Raw genomic sequence first — 20991 nt, forward strand, 5'->3', positions numbered from 1 at the left:
CTAATCAAAAGTCATTATTTTAAAATTATTTTTGATTTATCTCACGTTTCTTCATTTAATTGGTCACTTTGACACATCAGTGTCAAGTGTATTACACACACTTTAGATATTTGGGTGATTGTAAAAAAAATGTCAAAATGACACATCAGAACCTTACTTGAGGTGTCTAAAATGAACAAAACTTAGTTGAGATGTCTAAGTGAAAGTTGATGCCAACTTTGAGGGGCCACCGATGGGTCAGGCCAAAAAGAAAAAAAGAAACGTTGAGATACTATTGATCATGCAGAGTTGTTTAAAATATTGAAGGAGCAAAAGTGCATTTATTTACAATAAGAAAAAAAAATGCTAGTTTTAAAGACTTTTCTTCTCCGAGGCAAAAAATCAAAACGACAGACAGCTCGTGTAATTTCCTGCCCGAGTTCTCTCTAGTAAATTTAGAAGAGACTATAAAAGTTACTTCCGACGATGGTAGACAAATTTCAAACGACTGCGGTTTCATTCTAGTCTCTCTCGCGCCCCCATTTCCTGCAAATCTCACAAAACGGCATACAAAGTAAAAGGGCTACCAATTGTCTATCTGCCCGATTAAACATTTTTTTTTTTTTGATGAAATTCAGGGGAATTTAGTTTCAACTGGTTTTAAGAGTGATCGTTTTAAGCTTGAAGAAGAATGGGGCAAAGTTCAAAGAAGAAGAAGAAGAGGAGTGGAGTGGGGCGGCGCAACAAGGGAAGAACTTCATCCAAAGATCACAATTCGATTGGTGAAGATAATTCTGAATTGGTGGCGGAAGAGCTCACTGCATTGTAAGTCATTCTTCAATTCCAGTCTATTTAATTTAATTTACAGTAATCGGAGAAACACTTTCTGGTTTGGATATGGGTACTGTGGGTTTGTATGTGGTGGGAATATGGGGTAAGCATCTGGTATGGACATATTCACGTTTCAATAAGTTTCTAGTGTATTTTAAAACATCTTCACTGAGTACCTATACACATGTCATATCTATTTGACATGGGTCCATCAAGGCAAACGACAAGTCCATGCAATATAGATGCAAAATACATGACGGTATAATTGTCAATGATTTGATATATTGTCTAAATAAATATATGAGCATGGAATTATCAATGGTGGTAATTAATGATATCTTAAACAAACCACACCATCAAACTTCATATATGAACCCCCATGAACCTTAGGATGAATTTTGTAAAATGATCATGTACAAAAGTTTGGTATACCCAAATCAATCTGTTTGCTTCTAGGTTAGTACCAGGAAAAAAAAATCCTATCAGGTTCAACAGTTCTGCTATCCATGCTATTTCCCAGTCATTTGGACTTTTAGCCACCACTTTTCAAACTTCAAAGTATGATTTTCTGAATGCTCATCTCCACAGGTCAACATTATAGGATTGTGATCAGGTCCTAGACTAGGCAGAATGCTTTGTCTGATTTGTGTGAACATTTCATCCCAAGGGAATGAGTATAGAATTTATCTACTCAGAATGCATTCCTATGATTTACCCTCCTCCCCAGGTGTATGAGCCGCCAAATAAAGGAGGGTCTAGTAACTCCCAACTCATGAATGCAGTTAGAGAGGTCTGCCGTGGCTTCAGACAAACTGTTACAATTTGTTTTTTCAGATGGAAACCTTGTTGTGTTAAAATCTTAAGGGGAGATAGGGTCATCTTGCCTAATGCCTCTAGAGGGGTTGAAAGAGGTAGTCTGCTCTTCATTAACAAGAGTAGAGATGGAAGAGCCACTCACACAAGACATGATAAGGTTAAGTATATCAAAGGGAAAATTGAAGAAAATGAGGGTATCTCTGATGTAAGACCATTCAAGCTTATCAAAAGCTTTCTCAAGGTCAATTTTTAGGACCATATTTGCTTCTTTGCCTCTCATTTCTTAAAGTGGGAGAGGTATTCCAGCACAATAATGGCATTATCAGCAGCTCTTCTGTTAGACAGGAAGCTAGCTTGAGTTGGGCCAATGATATTGGGCAATAGAGGCTTAATCCTATTAGCAATGATCTTGGTGACTAGCTTGTAAGAAGTGTTGCAGAGCCCTATAGGCCTGAAATTCTTGAGGGTTTCAGCATTATTACATTTAGGAATAAGGCAAAGGAAGGTAGTATTCATATGGTTGGGCATGACCTGATTGATGAATACCTCCCTACAAAAAAGCAGAAGTTTTGTTGCCCACAATATCCCAATATTTCTGATAAAATAGAGGATGCAGTCCATCAAGCCCAGGGGCCTTCAGTGGACTTAAGGATTTGATGGCATTGAGGATTTCCTAGTCAGAAGTGGGGTAACTTAGATTAGCACTATCCTCAGGGGAAATGACATTAGAATAGGTAATGCTAGTCCTGCTAGTGAGAAGGGAGTGAGTGAGTTCAGAGGTGTAGAGGTTGGTCAAGTAGGACTCAATATGGCAGGAGATAGAAGATTTGTCCAGAAGAATTTGTTCTTGGTCATTCTTAAGCATGCAAATCGTATTTCTCCTTCTTCTGTTAATGGTAGAGGTATGAAAGAAGCTGGTGTTAGCATCTCCTTGCCCTAGCCAATTGATTTTAGATTTAGTTCTCCAAAAATCTTCCTCAAATTTAAGAAGGCTTTCATACTCTAGGAGAAGCTCATTTTCCAGGTTTTGCAAGAAGGAACTGCGAGCAAATTTTTTGAATTTCTGGATGCCATCTAGAGCCCGTTTGGATGGGCTTAAAAAAGTAATTTTTATGTATGAAGTGTTTTTAGAACTTTGAAGTGCTGAAAGTTATTTTTATAAATAAGCAGTTGAGTGTTTGGATAAAAATGCTTAAATGAGGAAAATGATGTGAATTTTAGGATTAAAAGAATAAAAAGAGTAGTTTGGGAATTTAGTTAAAATATAAGGGATATAAAAGTAATTTCTATAGTCAAAGAAAATGACTTTAAGCACTTAGAAAAAAAAGTTCGGAATCCTAACTTTTCATTTTTGACTGACTTTAAGAACTTTATGGATTAAAGTTAGCATTAAGCAAAGACGTCCAAAAGCTAAAAAGGGGCTTTAAGTTGGTTTTGACCAACTTAAAGCCCATCCAAACGGGCTCCTAGTCTAGCCATGATTCTTTTCATTTTGTGGAAGATGTTTCCAAAAGTGACCTTGTTCCAAATTTTGGCTTCAGGCTGAAAAAGATGTATGGCCTTGTGGAGGTCATAAGGGTTATCAAAGCAACTTTGAATGACCATTTTGAAATCCGAGTGACCACACCACAGGGCTTAAGCCTAAATGGTTTGTTGTGATTACTAGCCTGGGGTCCAGAGTCTGACAAGGAGAGGGCAATGATAAGACTTGGTCCTGGGTAGGTGGGTAACAGTACTTTGGGGATAACGAAGAATCCAAGAGTTGTTAGCAAGGCATCTATCAAGCCTTTCAAGGTTAAGATTTTGCCTATTCTTGTACCTCTTATTAGTCCAAGTATACTTACAACCCTTAAACCCTAGGTCTACCATATTGCAATGGTCTAAGCACTGTCTAAAAAGAGTAGCTCTAGAATTATTGATGTGCCTTCCCCCAAACTTATCAGAATTCTTAAGAATCTCATTGAAGTCCCCCCTAATTACCCAATCTCCCTTAACCAAATTAGAGATGTTCATCAGATTGTCCCACAAACTAACCCTAGTATTAAAATCATTACTTGCATAAATAACAGTAAAGTACCAAAGTTTGGGGTTAGTGGGTACCTGGATCGCCACATGGATACTCTGAGGAGTAATGGAGATATCCTCCAGATTGAGAGCATCTTTTTTCCACATGATAACGATGTCTCCAGAGAGGCCATCAGCAGATGATTGAATCTGAGAGTCGAACTTAAGGACTTCAGTCAGCCTCTTATGCTCAGCCATATGGGTCTCAAGAAGAACAAGGATTGCTGGCTTGTGGAGCTTGACCATAGACTCAAATTGTCTTCTGAAACTGGCGTTATTAGCCAACCTAACATTCCAAATGATGAGATTCATTGGGGCTTCTAGTGCTGGTGACAGGTCCATAGGCCTTTTCCCCTTGTTCACCCGCGGAGGCCTCTGAAAGTCGATCGTTGGTTTCAGTGCTACTGCTGCTGGAGCAGCTCATTTGTCGCTTCTCAGATTCAAGGAGTAAAGAGAGAGATCCTTGGGACAGCTTACCAGTATGGCTTCGCTTGTTAGCTCTTTGAATTCCTTGACGAACAGCTTTTCTAATACAATGGTTTGAATCTTTTGTTCCCCGAAGGAGGCTATGAGGAGTTCCACCTCTTCGTTGCTCTCCCTGAGTATTTCTACTGTTGTTTTCCTTTTCTACCTTCAACTTCTTCAATGGTGGTGTTGTGAGTCTGTGATTCCAGTGGAGTCCAACGAACAAAGGAGAGGTTTTGGATCGATTCTGCTATTAGGTTGGTGGGGGAAGAAAGGCATGGATTGGAGCGTTTGAGACATTAGGGAGTTGATTTCCGGCATCGAGAGTGGGTCCTAGATTCTTAGTAGCTGACAATGGAGGAGGGATTGGGTCCAAACTAGCGAACCCAGGTTCTTGATCGCATGGTTGAAGCTCTGTTTCACCACCTACGCTAGATACGCAGGGTCTTGGACTGTTATCGAGATTGGGAGATCTCCGATCTTGGCTTGGAATGATAAAAATTTCCCCTGCATTGCAACTTCTAGCCATGAGGATGGAATGTGGTCCGGCGGCTGTGGCGCTGTGACTAGGGACACGGGGGGAGGTGTATCCATGGGGAAGTTCGAGGATTGGGGACAATCCATGGTTGAAGTGAGGGGAGGTGGAGTACGCAGTAGAGAGATAGGGAGGAAGAAGAGAGGCTTCATCTCTTTTAGAGCGTATACCCGTTGATTGACTTGAGTGGACGTCTCTAGTCATTTCAACTGGGTGAAGATGATGATTACCCTCTACTGAGTAGGGGTCGCAGGAGTTGGGGTGGACGGAGGTGGTGATTTCCATCGAGATGGCTGAGGGAGTATCATGGGCCGTGGGGGTGGTGTTATCCCCAGTGGGCCCTCTGCCATTAATGGAGTTCCTGGGGTTTTGCAGAGGGAGAGAAATTTGAGATATGGTATTCAGAGGATTTTTGGTTGTTAGGGAAGGACGGCTGTGGGAGTTAATGTGATCATTTATGGTGTTAGTTGAATGACCAAGCGTGTGGGTCCCCGCATTGATGGCCGTTTGGTCATTTCTCTTTCCGTTAACTTCTTGGATGTTCCAACCATGGTCAGAGCTCTGGCTAGGAATAGTGTTAGACTTGAGAGTGAGGGAAGAGAACTTATTAGAGTTAGGAAAAGGGGACTTACCTGTGGTCTTCGCATTGTTAGTTGCCTGTGGATGGTTATCCAGTCGGGTTGCTCCCCTTTCTCTGTATTTGGTGCGCACCATTGCTTTTTTTCTCCTTGGGAAGGCGACAGTTTGCCATTCTCCTTCCAATTTTTGATTTTTTGATGTAGTAGGTGAATGACTGCTTCTCTCTCTTGTTTGAATTTTTGGGCAATCCTTGAGAACATGGCCCAATCTTCCACAACCTGTACATAATATCACTTCTCCTTCATAGACTAAATTTTGGAAATGGGTATCAATCTGTATTTCGGCCTTCATTAGTTGGTTTAGAGGTACTTGAATGCATATTCTTGCTTATCTCCCTCTAATGGTGGATGATGTGCAGGTGTCGATTTTGAGTAATCTCCCAATTTTTTTCCTACTTTTTCCAGGATATTTCTATCATAGAATTCTGTAAGTAATTGGGGAAGTCTGATCCAGATGGCCTTGTGAGTTTCGGTGGCCTCTTCGGGCACAAAATTTGGTTCCTATCTTCTCATGGATAAGAAATTGTCCGCTACAAACCAAGGGCCTTCATGGAGTGCCCTGTTCGTATTCTCTACTTGACTGAATTTTGTAATGTAAAAGTCGCATCCCAAGTCTATGAGGACGAGTGGTTCAGATGGCTTCCACAAATCATTCAGTTTGTTTTTCAAGTAGTTATGAGCAATTTTCTTCCCAAATAGTTAGACTATGAGGGAGTTTTTCCATGGGTGATATAACCTCCTCCTTTCTTCCTCAGTAAGGACTATGGCATCACTGTATAATTATTCCTCTTGTTCAATAAGATTATCACTCATTGAATAGGAGCGGTTGATATCTTCGCCTTTGCTTAACAACATTTCTTTGAAGGATTCACTAATGTGGACATCCACATCCATTACATTGGTTGTGTCTGGTGGTTCAGGTGGATCCAGAGGCTTGGGGGTGAGGGGGATTTGACACGTTGTGGTTCATGGTAGTTCCGAAGGCTGAGCCTTAGAGAGAAAATTTATGAGAATCATTCTATATTTACTATTTACATAGTATATACTTTTGCCAAATTTAACACTAACCTTTCTTCAATTGATAATTATTCTAGAGAAGTTTTTATTTGCATCTCATTGATTCATGAAATGTTTAGGTGTGCCATATTTCAAGAAGATTGTGAAGTTGTTTCAAAGTCACCTTCACAGATTCATATCAAGCTCAGGTTTTTGGACATCAGAAATACTGATAAAAATCCTCTATACTATCTTTTCTTTCTTTTATACCAAAGTTACAGACATGAATTAACAGGCCATACTCTAAGGATGCTGGCTATGAAGATTCAGATGTGTCGGCTCTTCTTTCAGTGAGGTTAACAGGCTGCAGTTTTATGTGCCTTTTTGTTGCTCTGTTTTCTATTCTTCTCTGGGTATTCATTTCTCCTAATGTCATCCTGTCTGCATTCCTTTGCATTTTAGGTTTTTGCCAGGGTATCCGTACAAGTCCCCAAAGCTCCAGATAATACCAGAAAAAGGTTTATCCAAAGCTGATGCTAGCAACCTTTTATCTTTGCTTTATGATCAGGTAGAGAATGACTCTTAATGTAGTTCTAGCACTATAATATTTGCCACTCGTACACTATCTTTGTTATTGTTGGTTCAGTCCGACTCCTTTCTTCTATGCTTACTTGGGAGTTGCTGCAGTTAGGAATTTCAAACTGCAACTCCCAGCAAGGTGGAAATAAAGCTGATGATTGGAATAGGCTTAGAGTTTATGCTTTATTAAATTGTGCAGCTAAAGATAAGTATAGGTTGCATGATGATATTCTACGGAATTACTACATAGCAGATGCCAAAATATGGGAGCTCAAGGGCTGTAGGTTCTGTGAGCTATGATCAATCAACCAAATTGATGAACTAACCCGCAGTTCCTTATAAAGTTGCGATTGACTACATGAATTCTCTGTTACCATTCCAATTTATTTGTTCAAACGAATTTGAATAGTAGTGCATATTTGAATGGTTAACTTGGTTAATTGTTAAAAGGCTCAAAAGTGGAATCTGAATCTGCTGGATTGGAATAGATTCATTCAAATACTACTTTGCTTACAAATAATTTGTTTTTTGAAAGGGTTCTCTCTAAATTAAAGATTCTCTAAATCTCACATTTATTTCTACAATGACATGCAAATCTTAGACGTAATGTAAGTGTAACAACAATAACTAAACCTTAATCTCAACTAGTTGGTATCACATATACAGACCCGTTGCACTGTTTTTGTACTTAATAAAATTTATTTTGATTTCTAGAGATTTAGGACTTCTGTGATAATTTTCTTCTATCTGTTTTAGTTTTACCTTGTCCCCTAGCACTTTGGATCACCACAGTGTTGCACACTTTCAATCACCATAGTGTCACACTTGCAGATTAGTGCACGTAGAAGTCGACATAGGACTTAGCAAACCATCTTAGGTGATCGTATCTTATTTTGTCCTTTATGTGTGTGGTTTGCACCCTCTGTTTAATGTGTTCACTTCTACTCTTGTCTAATCAAGTGTGGTTGCACATCCTAACATCTCCATTTCTGCAACATTGTGGATATGTTGGATATTTTCTTCTATTTATAAAAGTAAATAGTTTTATTTATGATGAAAGTATTTCCTGTATGCAAGCAGTATACAAAAATGTAGATAATCTACAACATAATATACGAATGACACCTAATTTTCTTATACACTGGACCTCATGGGTTCACTAAAAATAAACTAGAAATTCGAGGCTATTCCTCAAGTAGGCATAGTCATTTTCCAAATAAGAATGGGTCTTTATTTTCATCTTTTTAATCAAAGCCCTCTCTTTCTAGCAGAACACGACCTGTTCTTATTCATATATTTGCCTTATATTTTTTTTTAAATATAGGATATTTCTTAACGATATCCAGACTTGTCTTAGATTTGAGTATACTATGCGTCACTGAGGTCATGACCTTAGATAGAAGGGTGCTTTTAATAGTGTATTCGGGTAGAAGGTTAGTAGGTAGTGGAGTGTTGCCTTGTTTTTCGAGGGTTTAGGTTCTTCGCGTGTGTCGTTGTACTAGCCTTATTCTTGTAGTTCTTACTTTTGATATCTATCATCATCTATTTATTGTGTTTCGGTTATTGCAATATTTTGTTATTGTTCGTTTTCCTTTCTTGTAGGCTTTGCACTGCTTCTCTTATTAGTTATGTTTTCTTCACTGTTTTCTTCTTCTTTATACTTGATTTATACTTGATCTGCTGCACTTGATCTGCGGGTCTTTTGAAAACAACCCCCCTACCTCCACGAGGTAGTGGTACTACCCCCCTCTCAGACCCCACTTGTGGATTTCACTGGGTATGTTGTTGTTATTTTCTCCAAATGTCCAATCCTGGGCGTGGGGGTGTTAAGTATCCTACATTGGTGGAGGAAATGAGTTTTTGTCGCCTTACATTGTTTAGGTCAATCCTCACACACTGAGCTCACTTTTGGGATAGAATTAGACCCAAGGTCCATCTTCTTTTAACACTTACGATCTAAGTCTAACTAGAACAACCATACCTTATCTTCCATAGCTGATGATTGGTTGCTTTCTCTCTAGTCTCAATTTGGATGACTGGCTGCTTTCTCTCCACTTCGTGGGCTTTCCTAGTACAAATATCACTATAATTCCTAGGAAAACTTTGACTCTATGATGAAAATATTAATTTGAGATAATTTATCATGATATTACGTGCTCACGGAAAGTCTAGGTTCTAAGGCTGATATCATTTTTTGTAGGACTACTAAATGTGGCTTCTAAATTGTGTTAATTCTATGTTTTTCTGTATTTGTACTTGTTCAAGGTGTATGTTGGTTGTATTAGGAATGTAAGTTTCGGTACCAAAATTGTATATTCTTATTCATCTGTAGAGGTACAAATTTATAGTAGAGAAAAACAAACAAAATAGAAATCAGATTTCTTGATTCTAGGGAATTTGAGAATCAAGGCATGATTTTGTTTGATCTAATTTCCTAAACTATGTAATAGCATATCAGATTAATTTAGATCCTATAAAATCAGATCTGATTCAGTCATATATTCACAAATCAACGAGGATGATAATCTTTGATCTATTTTCTATTGCTGTGTAGCCTCAATGAGAAGCACGGTTATCACAAAAAGTGGTCTTAATGAGAAGAATGACTGGTACTCGTAACAGACATCATGCAGTTCTAAAAATGGTGTTTGAGTAGGATAGACACAATTGCAGTATTTCTCTTTTTTTTTTCTTAGCTTCAAATTATCAATGACAAACCAATCGCAATATTTCTCATTGCTCACATTTGTCTTAGTGAAGGTTAGTTTCTCATTGGTCTAACGAGCTTCCTCTCTTAGTATATCAACTAACAGATTTATATACAACATTCCTATACTTATATCTGTGAAACTCCTGCTTGTAGATCAATGAGTCTGGATGTTTTATTACAGTTACCTTTCCCTCTACTTATTGTCCCCTTTAGTCAAATGCATAATGGACTTTGTGACTTTCTGTGAATCGTTTCATGAAGAATGTTTTACTGGTCTATCTTTGCATACATGGTTAAAGTAAATAAAATTTTTCTTGCTTTACTAAAGTAATGTTGACAACTAACAAGTGTTTGACCTGCTCATGTTTTTTCTACAGCCTTTATTTTAATTAAATTGAGTTGCTCGGTTAATACCTAAAACTTCTGTGTTATCTCACTCAGTGTTGTCAAAGGCGCATTTGAGGGCCGCTTAAGAGTTATGCCCTGAAGCTCAGGGTAGGCGCCTCACCTCGCTTAGGCTGTGCTTCAGTCTAGGCAAGGAACCAAAACGTGCCCGGCATTTCCCATACGTTCTATCTTCAATAGAATGGTACTAAACATTAAATATAATTGGCAAAATGGTATATTAATTGTTAAGGAAATCCTTACGAATGAAGATGTTACTTTTTTCTTGCATTACATATATATTTGAAATTTTTCTTGGTTGCGCCTTTGTTAATTATAGCTCACACTTCAATAGTGGTTAAAGCCTCGATAGACCTGAATGCTTTTTAACGGATTTACCTTTCAGAGCACGAACCTCACTGATAACTTATAAACCATCCAGGCCAGTTCTAATGCTCGAGAAGGGCGTGTAATGATCTACAATTTGGTTGAAGCTGCTCAAGAATTCTTGTCTGAAATTGTCCCACAGGAGCGTCTGCATGGATCTGTGAGCTTTCTTGCTTTCAGCATTGCTTTAATAACTGCCCCAAAGTAGAGGAGCATGGGAAGCAAACATTGCTTCTCTCCTGTTCGTTTTTTCTGTATAATCTGATGGTCCTATTGATGCAACTCCATTGTAGTTGGAAATTTATTATGCGTAAAAGGTTGATACCATTATCGAAGAGATACTAGGAATTTGACCAAGTACATTTTATTTGTTTTAGGTTTCATGCCAGACGGCAGATATTACCAGCCAATTGACGTATAAGGATGCGACAGTTTCATCCGGTGATACCTGTTTTTTTGGTGGACCATTTGTATATGGCTTTGTCGATCTTTTTAGTGGCTCAGGTGAGTCGTGGCATTGGAGCCTGGGAATAAATGACAATGGTCAGATAGACTCTTTGGTGGAGTCCCATGTATCAGCAGATCTCAACCATGAATATGACAATCAGCCGAAGAAAATTGACCAAATTGTGAAGCCAGCATTGAAACAAGCAGCTAAGCAAGAATCTTTGCGTAAAGCTGAAATGAAATTAGATGCTCTTGAAGAAGAGAGTGAAGACGAAAGTAAATGTTGTAGTGATTTGGGTAAAAGTTATACGGATGAATCAATCGAAGATCATGTCATGTGCAAGGTAAAATTTATAATAGAAGTTTCATTTTGAATGGAAAATTTCATCCATATTAGTGACAAAAGAGTGTTTTTTTTCAGGATTGAACAGAATCAGCTAAAACCACCGGCATATTAGTCTTTTTTCCTTTTTCAATCTTTTGATATCAATATATTATTATCCATTTCTAGCTGTTTTATTTTTATGGGCTTGGTCAATCTATTGCTTACGTTAGGGAGATTTTTTCCATCTTGAAGGATCTTCCCTCTTAACATCTGACTATCTTACAGAATATTTTTCTGGAAGGGAATCTATCAGACTGTGGTGATGCTCAGCGGGAACCTGAACCTGAACCTTCAGAACTAGTGGCCTCTGGATCTCTGGTTCATGACCATTTACCCAACACCCTAGAAAAAGACCTCATTCTGGTACTTTCCTCTAAATAGTTACTTGGCATTCTTTTGATAGTACAGGTGAGAATTTTTTAAAGCTGGAAACAAAACTAAAGCATCTTCAGTTAATTTTCTGGTTTTGGTTTAGAAGTTAACAGGACAGTATGGAATATAGGTAGTACATTTGGCTCTTATGTTGGTAGAGTATGAAAAGAGCCTGGTTTAAACTTCTCTTCCTCAACTGTCTTCCACTATTTATGAAGTCTTCCCAAATAAACTATAACGATGCTCCAAACTTTGCTTCTGTAGGCTCACTTGCTTCGGCTTGCCTGTGGCCCTAAAGGACCACTATCTGATGCTTTGCCAGAAATAACATCAGAGCTCTTTGACCTTGGTGTATGATCATCTTAATCTATTTTTTTTAATTATTTTATGCTTACTTTTTGTTCCTCGCTTAATTTTGTATCACTAGGTCATTACTACTACAATTAAATCTGATAGAAAAAATGGATCTTTTAGATTGTCTCCAAACGTGTACAAGATCTGGCAACCAAACCTTCAATCTTTGATGGGACTTTTGATAGTGTTTTTCAATCATATAAGGTAAGGGTTTATTGTTCTTTTCTTGAGTTGCTTCTTTCTGCTTCAGTTGTACGCCCATGTGATTGACAGTAATAATAATTTCCAACGAATAAATTTAATAGGTGTCATCAAAGCTGTCACAATTCTGGAAAGCTTCATCTGCATTCGAAGGACAGAATTCTTCACCTCCTCAAAACTCTCGATATTTAAATGACTTTGAGGAGCTCCAACCCCTTGGTGAATAATTTTTTTTCCAGAATCCCGCTTATGTGTTTTTCCCTTGTTCATCTTCCTTAAATATGTATTCGATTTGCTGCACAGCTGCAGTCTCATTCTTCAATTGATGTATTCAATAAAAATGCCTAATAAACATGCTAGTTCTAGCCGCAACCTATTTGATAGAAATGAAGGTTTTTATTTGAGAAATTTTATCGGAGTGTTACTCTGTGTGTAGACATAGACTTAATGGAGGAGATTCTGAAGATGGAGATTCAACCTGCTGAAGATTATGTGATCAAGGTGGACCTAATTTATCTTGTAGAAATTCAAGTCAAGGGGGAGAATTATTGGGTGTTCACCCTGATTTTCTTACCATAATTTTTTTCTAAAAGGAAAACACAAAGTTTCCTTATTTGGCTAGTGCTTTCTCTTATAGGAAAATGTTTATGACTAGAAATAGAGGCTCATTTTTTCTAGCTTGGTAGCATCTACAATATAGTCCTAAGGGCTATGAAAGTTTTGTTTAGAGGGAGAATCCGTGAGACACAAGTGTTATGTTAACACTTGTTTAAACCTCTTTTTTTTCCAAGTGAATTGGTGAGGTTATTTCTCTCGATATTGTGTACTTTCTTTAATATTGAGCGAGTTAACAACTGGTGTTCATCTTGGCGGGTTCAGTTTTAGCCGCAACCTATTTGACAGTAATGAAGATTTTTTTTTGAGAAATTTTATTAGAGAGGTTCTCTGTGTTGAGACTAGGAGTGGCAAGCGAGCGGGTCGAGTTAAATATGAGTCGATCGAAAACGAGCTAAGCAAAAATGGATAGAATACTCGACTCAACTCATATTTTAAATGGGTAAAAACGAGTTACCCAATGGATAATATGGGTAAATATGGAAACCCATATTATAGTAGGGATGCTATTAAAAGCTTCAAAAGCAACACGCCCACAATATTATTTTTTAAAAAAAATTGTTTTTTTTTAAAAAATAAATTAAAATTTTTTATCACCCCCACCCCTAACCCGGCCTCCAACCCCTTGCCATCCCACCCTTCCCCCACCCTCACCCACTCAACCCCTCAAAAACATTATTGTGTACTCTCTTTTATATAGTGGATTTCTCATCTCCTCTTGTGGATTAGGTCAATTAATCGAACCACGTTAAATATTTGTGTCTCTTTTGGTATATTTCTTATTTGTCTTCTTACTTATGGTCTTTTAAGGTTTGTTTTGCTAGCTTCCACATGACACCTGCTTATTTCGGTCCTAACAACTGGTATTAGAGCTTCTACGATCGTGGTAGAGAATAAAAAGAAAAGCTTCCATAGACGGCGAGTGGTTATAACTCATATAGCTGCCCGTCTGGCCAATGATTATGTTAGTAAAAGTTGGAGCAATATTATATACATGAAAAATAATCATACGAAGAATGACTGATTTGAGAAGCATCCGAGACAAATAAAGTAGCACCGTGCATCTTTCCCGGTGACTACTTTCTCATATCTTATTTGCATAACATCGTGCATCTTTCCGATGACTACTTTCTCACATCTAATATGTTTAGCACTGTGCCATCTTTCCGGTGACTACTTTCTCATATCTTATTTGTGTAGCACCGTGCATCTTTCCGATGACTACTTTCTCATATCTAATATCATTCCCGGATAATACTTGCCGCAGGGGTTTTGTGTAGCACCGTGCCATCTTTTCGGTGACTACTTTTTCATATTTGATTTGCGTAGTTAAAGGTGATTCGAGAAAAGATGGAATAGGAATATGTGTTTCCAGAACGAACAAGATACGGGTTGAACAGGGGGAGTTAGCAAAGTTAGACAAGGTTGGAATGGGCATAGGAGCATGTATTGATGTACTAGATCGGCTAATGCTCCCAGGTTGGTGCAATGTATTCCACCAATTGACTAAAGACTTGATTATTGGTATATCTATCGGTCCAACATGGATTGAAATAGGAACCTGTTCGACAGATGAGAGTAGGCTCGATTTGAAAGTAGGCTCGAATAGGAATAGGAATAGTATATAGAATCCTACTTAGAAAAGGATTGTATTATAGTGTCTATAAATAGGGTCTCAATGTAATTATGTAGAGACACAATTCAATATTATTCTTCTCCAATATTTCTCACATATATTATAAAGTAAAAAGTAGTTTCCTGAAATTGACGAGTACTAGTCCTAGGTTAAGAAAGGAAGAAATCCTGCCCCACAAAGTCCTTGGAGATGCCATATTGTAACTTAGTTATATGGTTTGTATTTGTTTTAAAAGTCCAGACAGAGTAGATACAACATGTTGACTTATATTCTCATCGCTCGTAACAATATTTTACTTCTTTAATGACTTTAACACTTCTTTGTGAAACAACTTATAAAGACAAGCTTGCATGTCCCAAGCTTGCACAGCTCGAAAAACATTCAACAATATCTTTAATGTGAGAAACGTTACAGTTACGAATGAACAATATTTTAATGTTTTTCTGTAAAAAAAAATATTCTTATACACCCTACCAAACGACCCCTCAAAGTTCTGAGGCTGCTTGGTTTGAAATGCGTAATAACCATTCAATTCTTTCATGTGCGGATTTGTGCTGGTATAAAATTGATCTCCTCATTATTTACATTCTAGGTCAGGGTGGGTTTGGTCACGTTGTGCTGTGCAAGAATAAGCTTGATGGGAGGCAATATGCCATGAAGAAGATTCGATTAAAGGACAAGATTCTGCCTTTAAATGACCGTATAGTGAGGTTTGTATTTTACGTTGGTTCTGCAGAAATTAGTCCGACTTTTTGTGCAGAAAACTACATAGCATTCAATGTTAAATCTTGGTGCGGGAAAGTTAGTACTGTGCTTCATCTTTGTTATTGTCATTGCTCGCTTACATGCTTATTTCTTTCTACAGATGCAATTGTTATTCTTACGGCTTGTTTCTTTGAGTTCTTTTTTTTTTTACCTGATTTGGTCAGTCATTCTGATTAAATCATTATTATAATTGAGCTGCTGTTTATGTTAGGAACTAAAACTGTTATAGTAGATACTCAATTTTTCGAGTAGCAGAAATTGATTAACTTTTGATTAATTACTTTACAACTGCTTTTTAAATAACGGAGAAGGGCCAAAACTGTCTCGGATCTATTGGGTTTGGTATAAAATTGTCCTCTGTTCACCTATTGAGCCAAAAATTCCCCTGCCGTAGTTTTTGGCCCGAAAATGCCCTAAAGCCTAACTGAACATTTTAAAAAAATAGAAAAAGCCCAAAACTGCACCTGATATATTGGATTTGGTTAAAATGCCCTTCATTAACCAAATATCAAATCAAATGACCCCCCCACATCTCTCTAAAGATCCAACCTACCGACAAGATCTAAACCCGTATTTAATAACAAAACCCCACACCCGATCTGTTTCCTTCCTTTTTGTCACCATCCTTCAGCCAACTTGCCTTAGCCTTCTGTCTGAGGACTGAGTCTTGCAACTTCTGGAAGTGAACATATTTGGCCTTAGCCTCATTCAAGGCATCCCTTTGACCAAGAAAAATATTGGATATCAGAGCCATTTCCAAATCAGCAATCCGTTTCTCTAGCCTCTTAGGCTCCTCCCTCGGCTCTATATATTCCCAAATGTCTGTCTTGACCAAACACTCAATCTTTTGATAGTCCTTTAAATTCTGACGTAATATGCACATTGGATTGCCAGCCACTAGTTCTTGTCAGACTTCTTCAACCATAAGTAGAAAACTTTGGGCAATTTTCATAACTAAACAAGGTTTAAGAAAATATTACAATTTTTTAGCTGTAAAATCAAAATAACAGCAATAGCAGATTCGGGGATGAAAGTGTCCTTCAACGGAAAGCGAACACCTAACTTAGACGTCTATAGTATCTCCTGAAAAAACATAATTTTATAGGGCTTTGGGGTGTCCAACATTCATTTAGCTTAAGGCCTTCCATTTACACATAAGCATCTTAAATTATTTATAAACATGTGCGCATATGTCACAAATCACTTTCGAAATTAAAGTAACGTCATAAAAACATAAAGCAGTCCAAAGAACGTAATTTGCATAGTTAACATATCATTTGATAATTTTCATAACTTATTGATGCAAGCGCATGCTTGTACCCACATGCAAAAGGTGTGTCATTCCGAGCATAAAGACTGAATGGAAACTTTCAATATTCAACTAGCATGGTCAATCTATAAAAATATTACATCAAGAGGTGAGTCATTCTCACTAATGAGGAAAATTTGAGTCCTGCCACTATAATCGAATAGTATTGTTTTATACATATTTTACATGGATTATAACGAACTAATTAATATTTTATATGACATCATAAATTAGCTTTTCTAAATAGACAATTTGAATAAAGTATTAAGGATTTTTTTGAAAGAACTTACTGGAGGTGAAAGGCTTGTAGGCTCCAAGTGTTAGTATCTCAATTCTTAGCTATTTAGTATCTCAATTCTGAGCTATCAATCACGTGAATGGTTTATATAGGATGGTATGGGTAGTTTGGGAGCACCCCCAATGCTTGGTTTGAGGTTGGTTAAGTGAGCTTTATAGGTGTCAATCACTTACTTCTTGACTGTTTGTTTTCTTTTATATTAGTCTGCTTTTGTTCTTTTGTTTTTCTTTTATATTAGTCTGCTTTTGTTCTTATGCAGCTCAGCAGTGCTTGTACTTGGCAGATAGGTTGCCTTATCTAATTTAACATTTCTGGGACTGTTCCTCCTATAACCTACATGGCTCCTGCTATGCTGATTTTCTTTTTCCATCTTGGTTATATCTTCAGTTTCATGTTTACACACATACACACTGACACACTCTCTTCCATATCTTTCTCCTCTTCTTTGGTACAATCTAGTGTTCCTACAACTTTTCATTTGTTTCCCTTATACTTGCAAAGCAACGTGATTACATAGTTTTTTCATGGTTAACTTGATACTTTGGCTGTGACTTGCTATGTGAGGGGAAAAAAAAGAAAAAAGCTTTTCTGCTTCTTGGTATATAAATTATGCAATATAAGCAATGAGTCCTATGCGGATTTTCTTATGCATTTCCATTTCCCAAGGGATTATTGATGAGATGGTTTCGTGATCATGAAGAAGCATGTGGTAGTACCCGCATTACCTTCTGATAAGATTCTTGTTCTTATTTTATATCTTCTTCCCTCCGCACGTTCACATAATCCTCTTTGATGTTTCATGTTGGCCATTGGCAGTATTCATCATTGTACATATCATGCTCTATATGTCAGTAGAAACTGCTTGTTGCAGGGTTCCTTTTACTGAATACTAAAATCAAAATCTTTATTTTTCTCTAGATACGTTTCATTGTGTTATTTCAAGAAGTTTCTTCTTTCATTTATTCAGGGAAGTTGCCACACTTTCCCGGTTGCAGCACCAACACATTGTTCGTTATTACCAGGTATGTGATATAAAAGAATTCATCTTGTGCGAGCATTTCAAATCCATTGTTCGATTTCAACAGTTCCTATGATGTTTAAATGATCTAATACTCAAACCTTTCAGGCATGGTTTGAAACAGGCATCACTGTCTCTTGCAATGATTCCAGCTGCGGTTCCAAAACAGTAGTGAGCTCTAGTTTCACATATGTGGATGGGAGTGTGTCGGACCATCTTGGACAGGAGAATAAACTTGAATCGACTTACCTATATATCCAAATGGAATACTGCCCAAGGTTCTTTCTTTCCTTTCTTATCTGTTGGATTTTCTGCATCCCCACCCCACTTTCTTTCTTTTTTAAAGGAAAGGTCTACTTATCTCAAAAATCACCCAAAAAAAAGTTAAAAGGGATGAGAATCTAGAGCCTACCCTAGTTAATGTGAGAAAAAACTGGGATAGCCTACGCGTACTGTTTTTACATCGTAATCTTCCTTAATCCTTCAACTCATTTGTTTTTCTTTTGAATTTTCATCTTAACTTCCAGTACTCATTGCCTCCTGTCTCTTATCTTCTTTAAATTAGATGGTGTTGCTTGTCCTCCATTTGCAGGATTTAACTATATCTCCTGCCTTTTCATTTCCTTTCTCTGGGGTTCTTAATGTTTCTTGAATAGAGCAAGTCCTTCCTCATTTTAGTTAAGCTCTGCCTTCTTTTTTCTCCTATAGTACCTGCAACTTCTAGAGATCTATTTTTTATAAAGAAGATAAAGATGGTCTCACAAGTGTCATGCTCGTAGTATCACAACAAACCTGGGAAAATTGAAATAAGTTACAGCTTAAAGACAGAGAATGGACAAATGCTACAAACAAATCTGGGAAAGCAAAAAAAGTTACAACTTAAAGGCAGAGAAGTATCAGATGCTGCAAAGAACTGACTCTGCTCCCATTCTCCCCTGATCACTGTTCGTCCAAGGTTACTAACCCTGTACATAGGGTTGTCTAAACACCCCTACCCCCATTGTTAATTTGTATTCCTCAGCATTAAGGGCTTTGCTGGCCACTACAAAAAGTTATCAACTATGAGCCTAGGAAACTCAAACTAATTACTCCCTTCTTCCATTCTCAATCTTGTTAACTTCATATGATAATTGTTTCTGTCACTATCATTGGATAACAACCATGCAACATTGAATATTTGAGACAGAGGTTGTTACAACAGGTTAATATTAACTTATGAATATCTTCCGAATCGTGTAAAAGTCTGTTCAACCTACTTAACGCCTATATTTCTATGGTCGTCAAAAAATAGCAGAACACATTGAAGTCTCTGCATTCAACTAAGCGAGGCTAAAGGGTATATTCCTATCCTCAAACGCGAAACGATTCCCCGATGCGTATGTTCATGAACAAGCTCTATTCACTCTTATTGCGCTCAGAGTTCCCTTTCTCAAGTTCTAGTGAGCCATGGATAGTATTCAATTGGTGATAAAATAATTAAGATCAAGAGATAGCAAATAACTCAATTACGATAAATTAATCAACCAAAATCAATCTTAATAACAACGATCATGAAAGAACCACAACCCTGAACGTGAAGTTTAGCTCCACATAGACGTGGTAACAAAACAACAATTCATTGAAGGAAACATAAAATTACTAGTTTGCCGGAAGAAAAAATGAACATTGAAGCTCCACAGCCACTCCTTTCTCTCCCAACGTCAAAAGTTTCTCAGAACTCGTGTTTAGAGTGTATTTATAGGTGTAGGACACGTCCTAAGTCAATCCAAAATCAAATTGGAAGAGCCCCGGTGTACAAATAAATGACATTTCCAGACTGCCTGGCCTTTCTTGGCGCTTCGCCTCGACATTGCATGTGTTTACTCCAAAAATTCCCGAATTTAGCCCTATGCCTGCGCCAAGCGTGCATATCAGGTCCGTGGGTTTTCCTTGGTTCAGGCAACTGGCGCCTTTCTTGTGCCAAACGTGCACATCACCTCAGTGTTTCTCTTCTAATTTCCAATCCTTACGTCATTTGGCTGAAACTTGTTACTTTTGCATTCTTTACTTCATCCAATCGTCATGTAATGATTCACAAGTAGTCATTATATGATGATTGGATCCACTATATTCTCCTTCTAATCACTACTTCAAATTCATAATTTTTTTCTCCAAATTTCATCTCCAATGTACCTACAAAGTAAAAATACAAATTTAAGTACAAATCACTACAATTAATACTCAAATGAAGCTTAACAACCCAGGATGTGAGACCATAAATATATAAAATATGTATTTTTAGGCTGAACATCATAGCTCTAAGTGACACTGGACAACAAACATCTGGCCTTGGAAGCACATTTGGAAGGTCAAAATACCATGTGAGGTGGATTGTTTCTCATGGCTGGTAGTTAAAGATGCATATTTAGCCCAAGATAACTTGAGGAGGAGGGGTTTGCAACTTTGCTCAAAATGTTACCTTTGTGGAAAGGATGCAGAGAACATCACCATTTATTTTTACACTGCAAAGTCACGGATCAACTATAGAAATTGTTCTTAGGTATGAAAGGGATCATATGGCTTATCCCAAAGACTACTGGAGAATTGCTGTCTGGTTGGAACAACATGGGAGGAACTGTGAAGCAGAAAATATGATGGGAGAGCTGTACCTGCATGTATTTGGTGGACAATTTGGAAGGGAAGGAACTCAAGATGTTTTGAAGAAAGTAGTAGCCTGATCCAGAAAATCAAGATGAATTGTTTCTTTTATTTTAGTTTTGGTGTAAAAAAGAGCAGAATCTTTATTAGACATTATTGAATCCTTGTAAGAAGATTAAGGATCACTTTTGTTTTGCTTTTTGAACTGTAAATATTGTTGTGCTGGAGGTTTTATAATACTACTGTTGGCTTTCTTAAAAAACAGAATACTCAATGGTATAAAAAGATGCTATTGAACTTAATTCCATAAATTAAGACTCGATCAAAGTCAAAGTCAAAGTCAACCCTAACTTAACTCAGTCAAACCCCGAAACCAATTTCAAATTTGGTTACCCATAACCCCACGAGCCCAAATCTATGTTTTGATTTCCCTTTGGAGTCCAATCAGATGTTTGAATCATAGATTTTCATGAGTTCTCTTTCTCCCTTGTTTTCTCCTTACTAAACAGAGGAAATAACCATTACTCTACATTTGTCTCTCTCCTCTTTCAGTCATTCTTTTTGTCCCAA

General features: G+C 37.5%; 1 protein-coding gene across 5 annotated transcripts in view; it reads left to right on the top strand.

The window, feature by feature from the left end:
- The first annotated feature begins 362 nt into the window (after nucleotides 1-362).
- Nucleotides 363-20991, top strand: part of LOC129904616 (eIF-2-alpha kinase GCN2) — a 41599-nt gene continuing 20970 nt past the window's right edge. For 3 of the 5 annotated variants that reach the window (XR_008770458.1, XM_055980182.1, XM_055980185.1), the window contains exons 1-14: nucleotides 363-804; nucleotides 6465-6533; nucleotides 6620-6679; nucleotides 6787-6892; nucleotides 10440-10544; nucleotides 10762-11175; nucleotides 11442-11579; nucleotides 11853-11939; nucleotides 12063-12146; nucleotides 12248-12362; nucleotides 14088-14237; nucleotides 14987-15104; nucleotides 17734-17788; nucleotides 17893-18062. Coding sequence is in view for 4 of the 5 variants with exons in the window: in XM_055980182.1 (XP_055836157.1) it covers nucleotides 671-804; nucleotides 6465-6533; nucleotides 6620-6679; nucleotides 6787-6892; nucleotides 10440-10544; nucleotides 10762-11175; nucleotides 11442-11579; nucleotides 11853-11939; nucleotides 12063-12146; nucleotides 12248-12362; nucleotides 14088-14237; nucleotides 14987-15104; nucleotides 17734-17788; nucleotides 17893-18062 (1805 nt within the window). In the remaining variant the exon portion in view is untranslated. Of the gene's footprint in view, nucleotides 805-6464; nucleotides 6534-6619; nucleotides 6680-6786; nucleotides 6893-10403; nucleotides 10545-10761; nucleotides 11176-11441; nucleotides 11580-11852; nucleotides 11940-12062; nucleotides 12147-12247; nucleotides 12363-14087; nucleotides 14238-14986; nucleotides 15105-17733; nucleotides 17789-17892; nucleotides 18063-20991 lie in introns of those variants that run through there. The other 2 variants (XM_055980183.1, XM_055980184.1) reach the window with 2 other exon arrangements.

The sequence above is a fragment of the Solanum dulcamara genome, chromosome 9, assembly GCF_947179165.1.
Source record: "Solanum dulcamara chromosome 9, daSolDulc1.2, whole genome shotgun sequence".
NCBI lineage: Eukaryota > Viridiplantae > Streptophyta > Magnoliopsida > Solanales > Solanaceae > Solanum > Solanum dulcamara.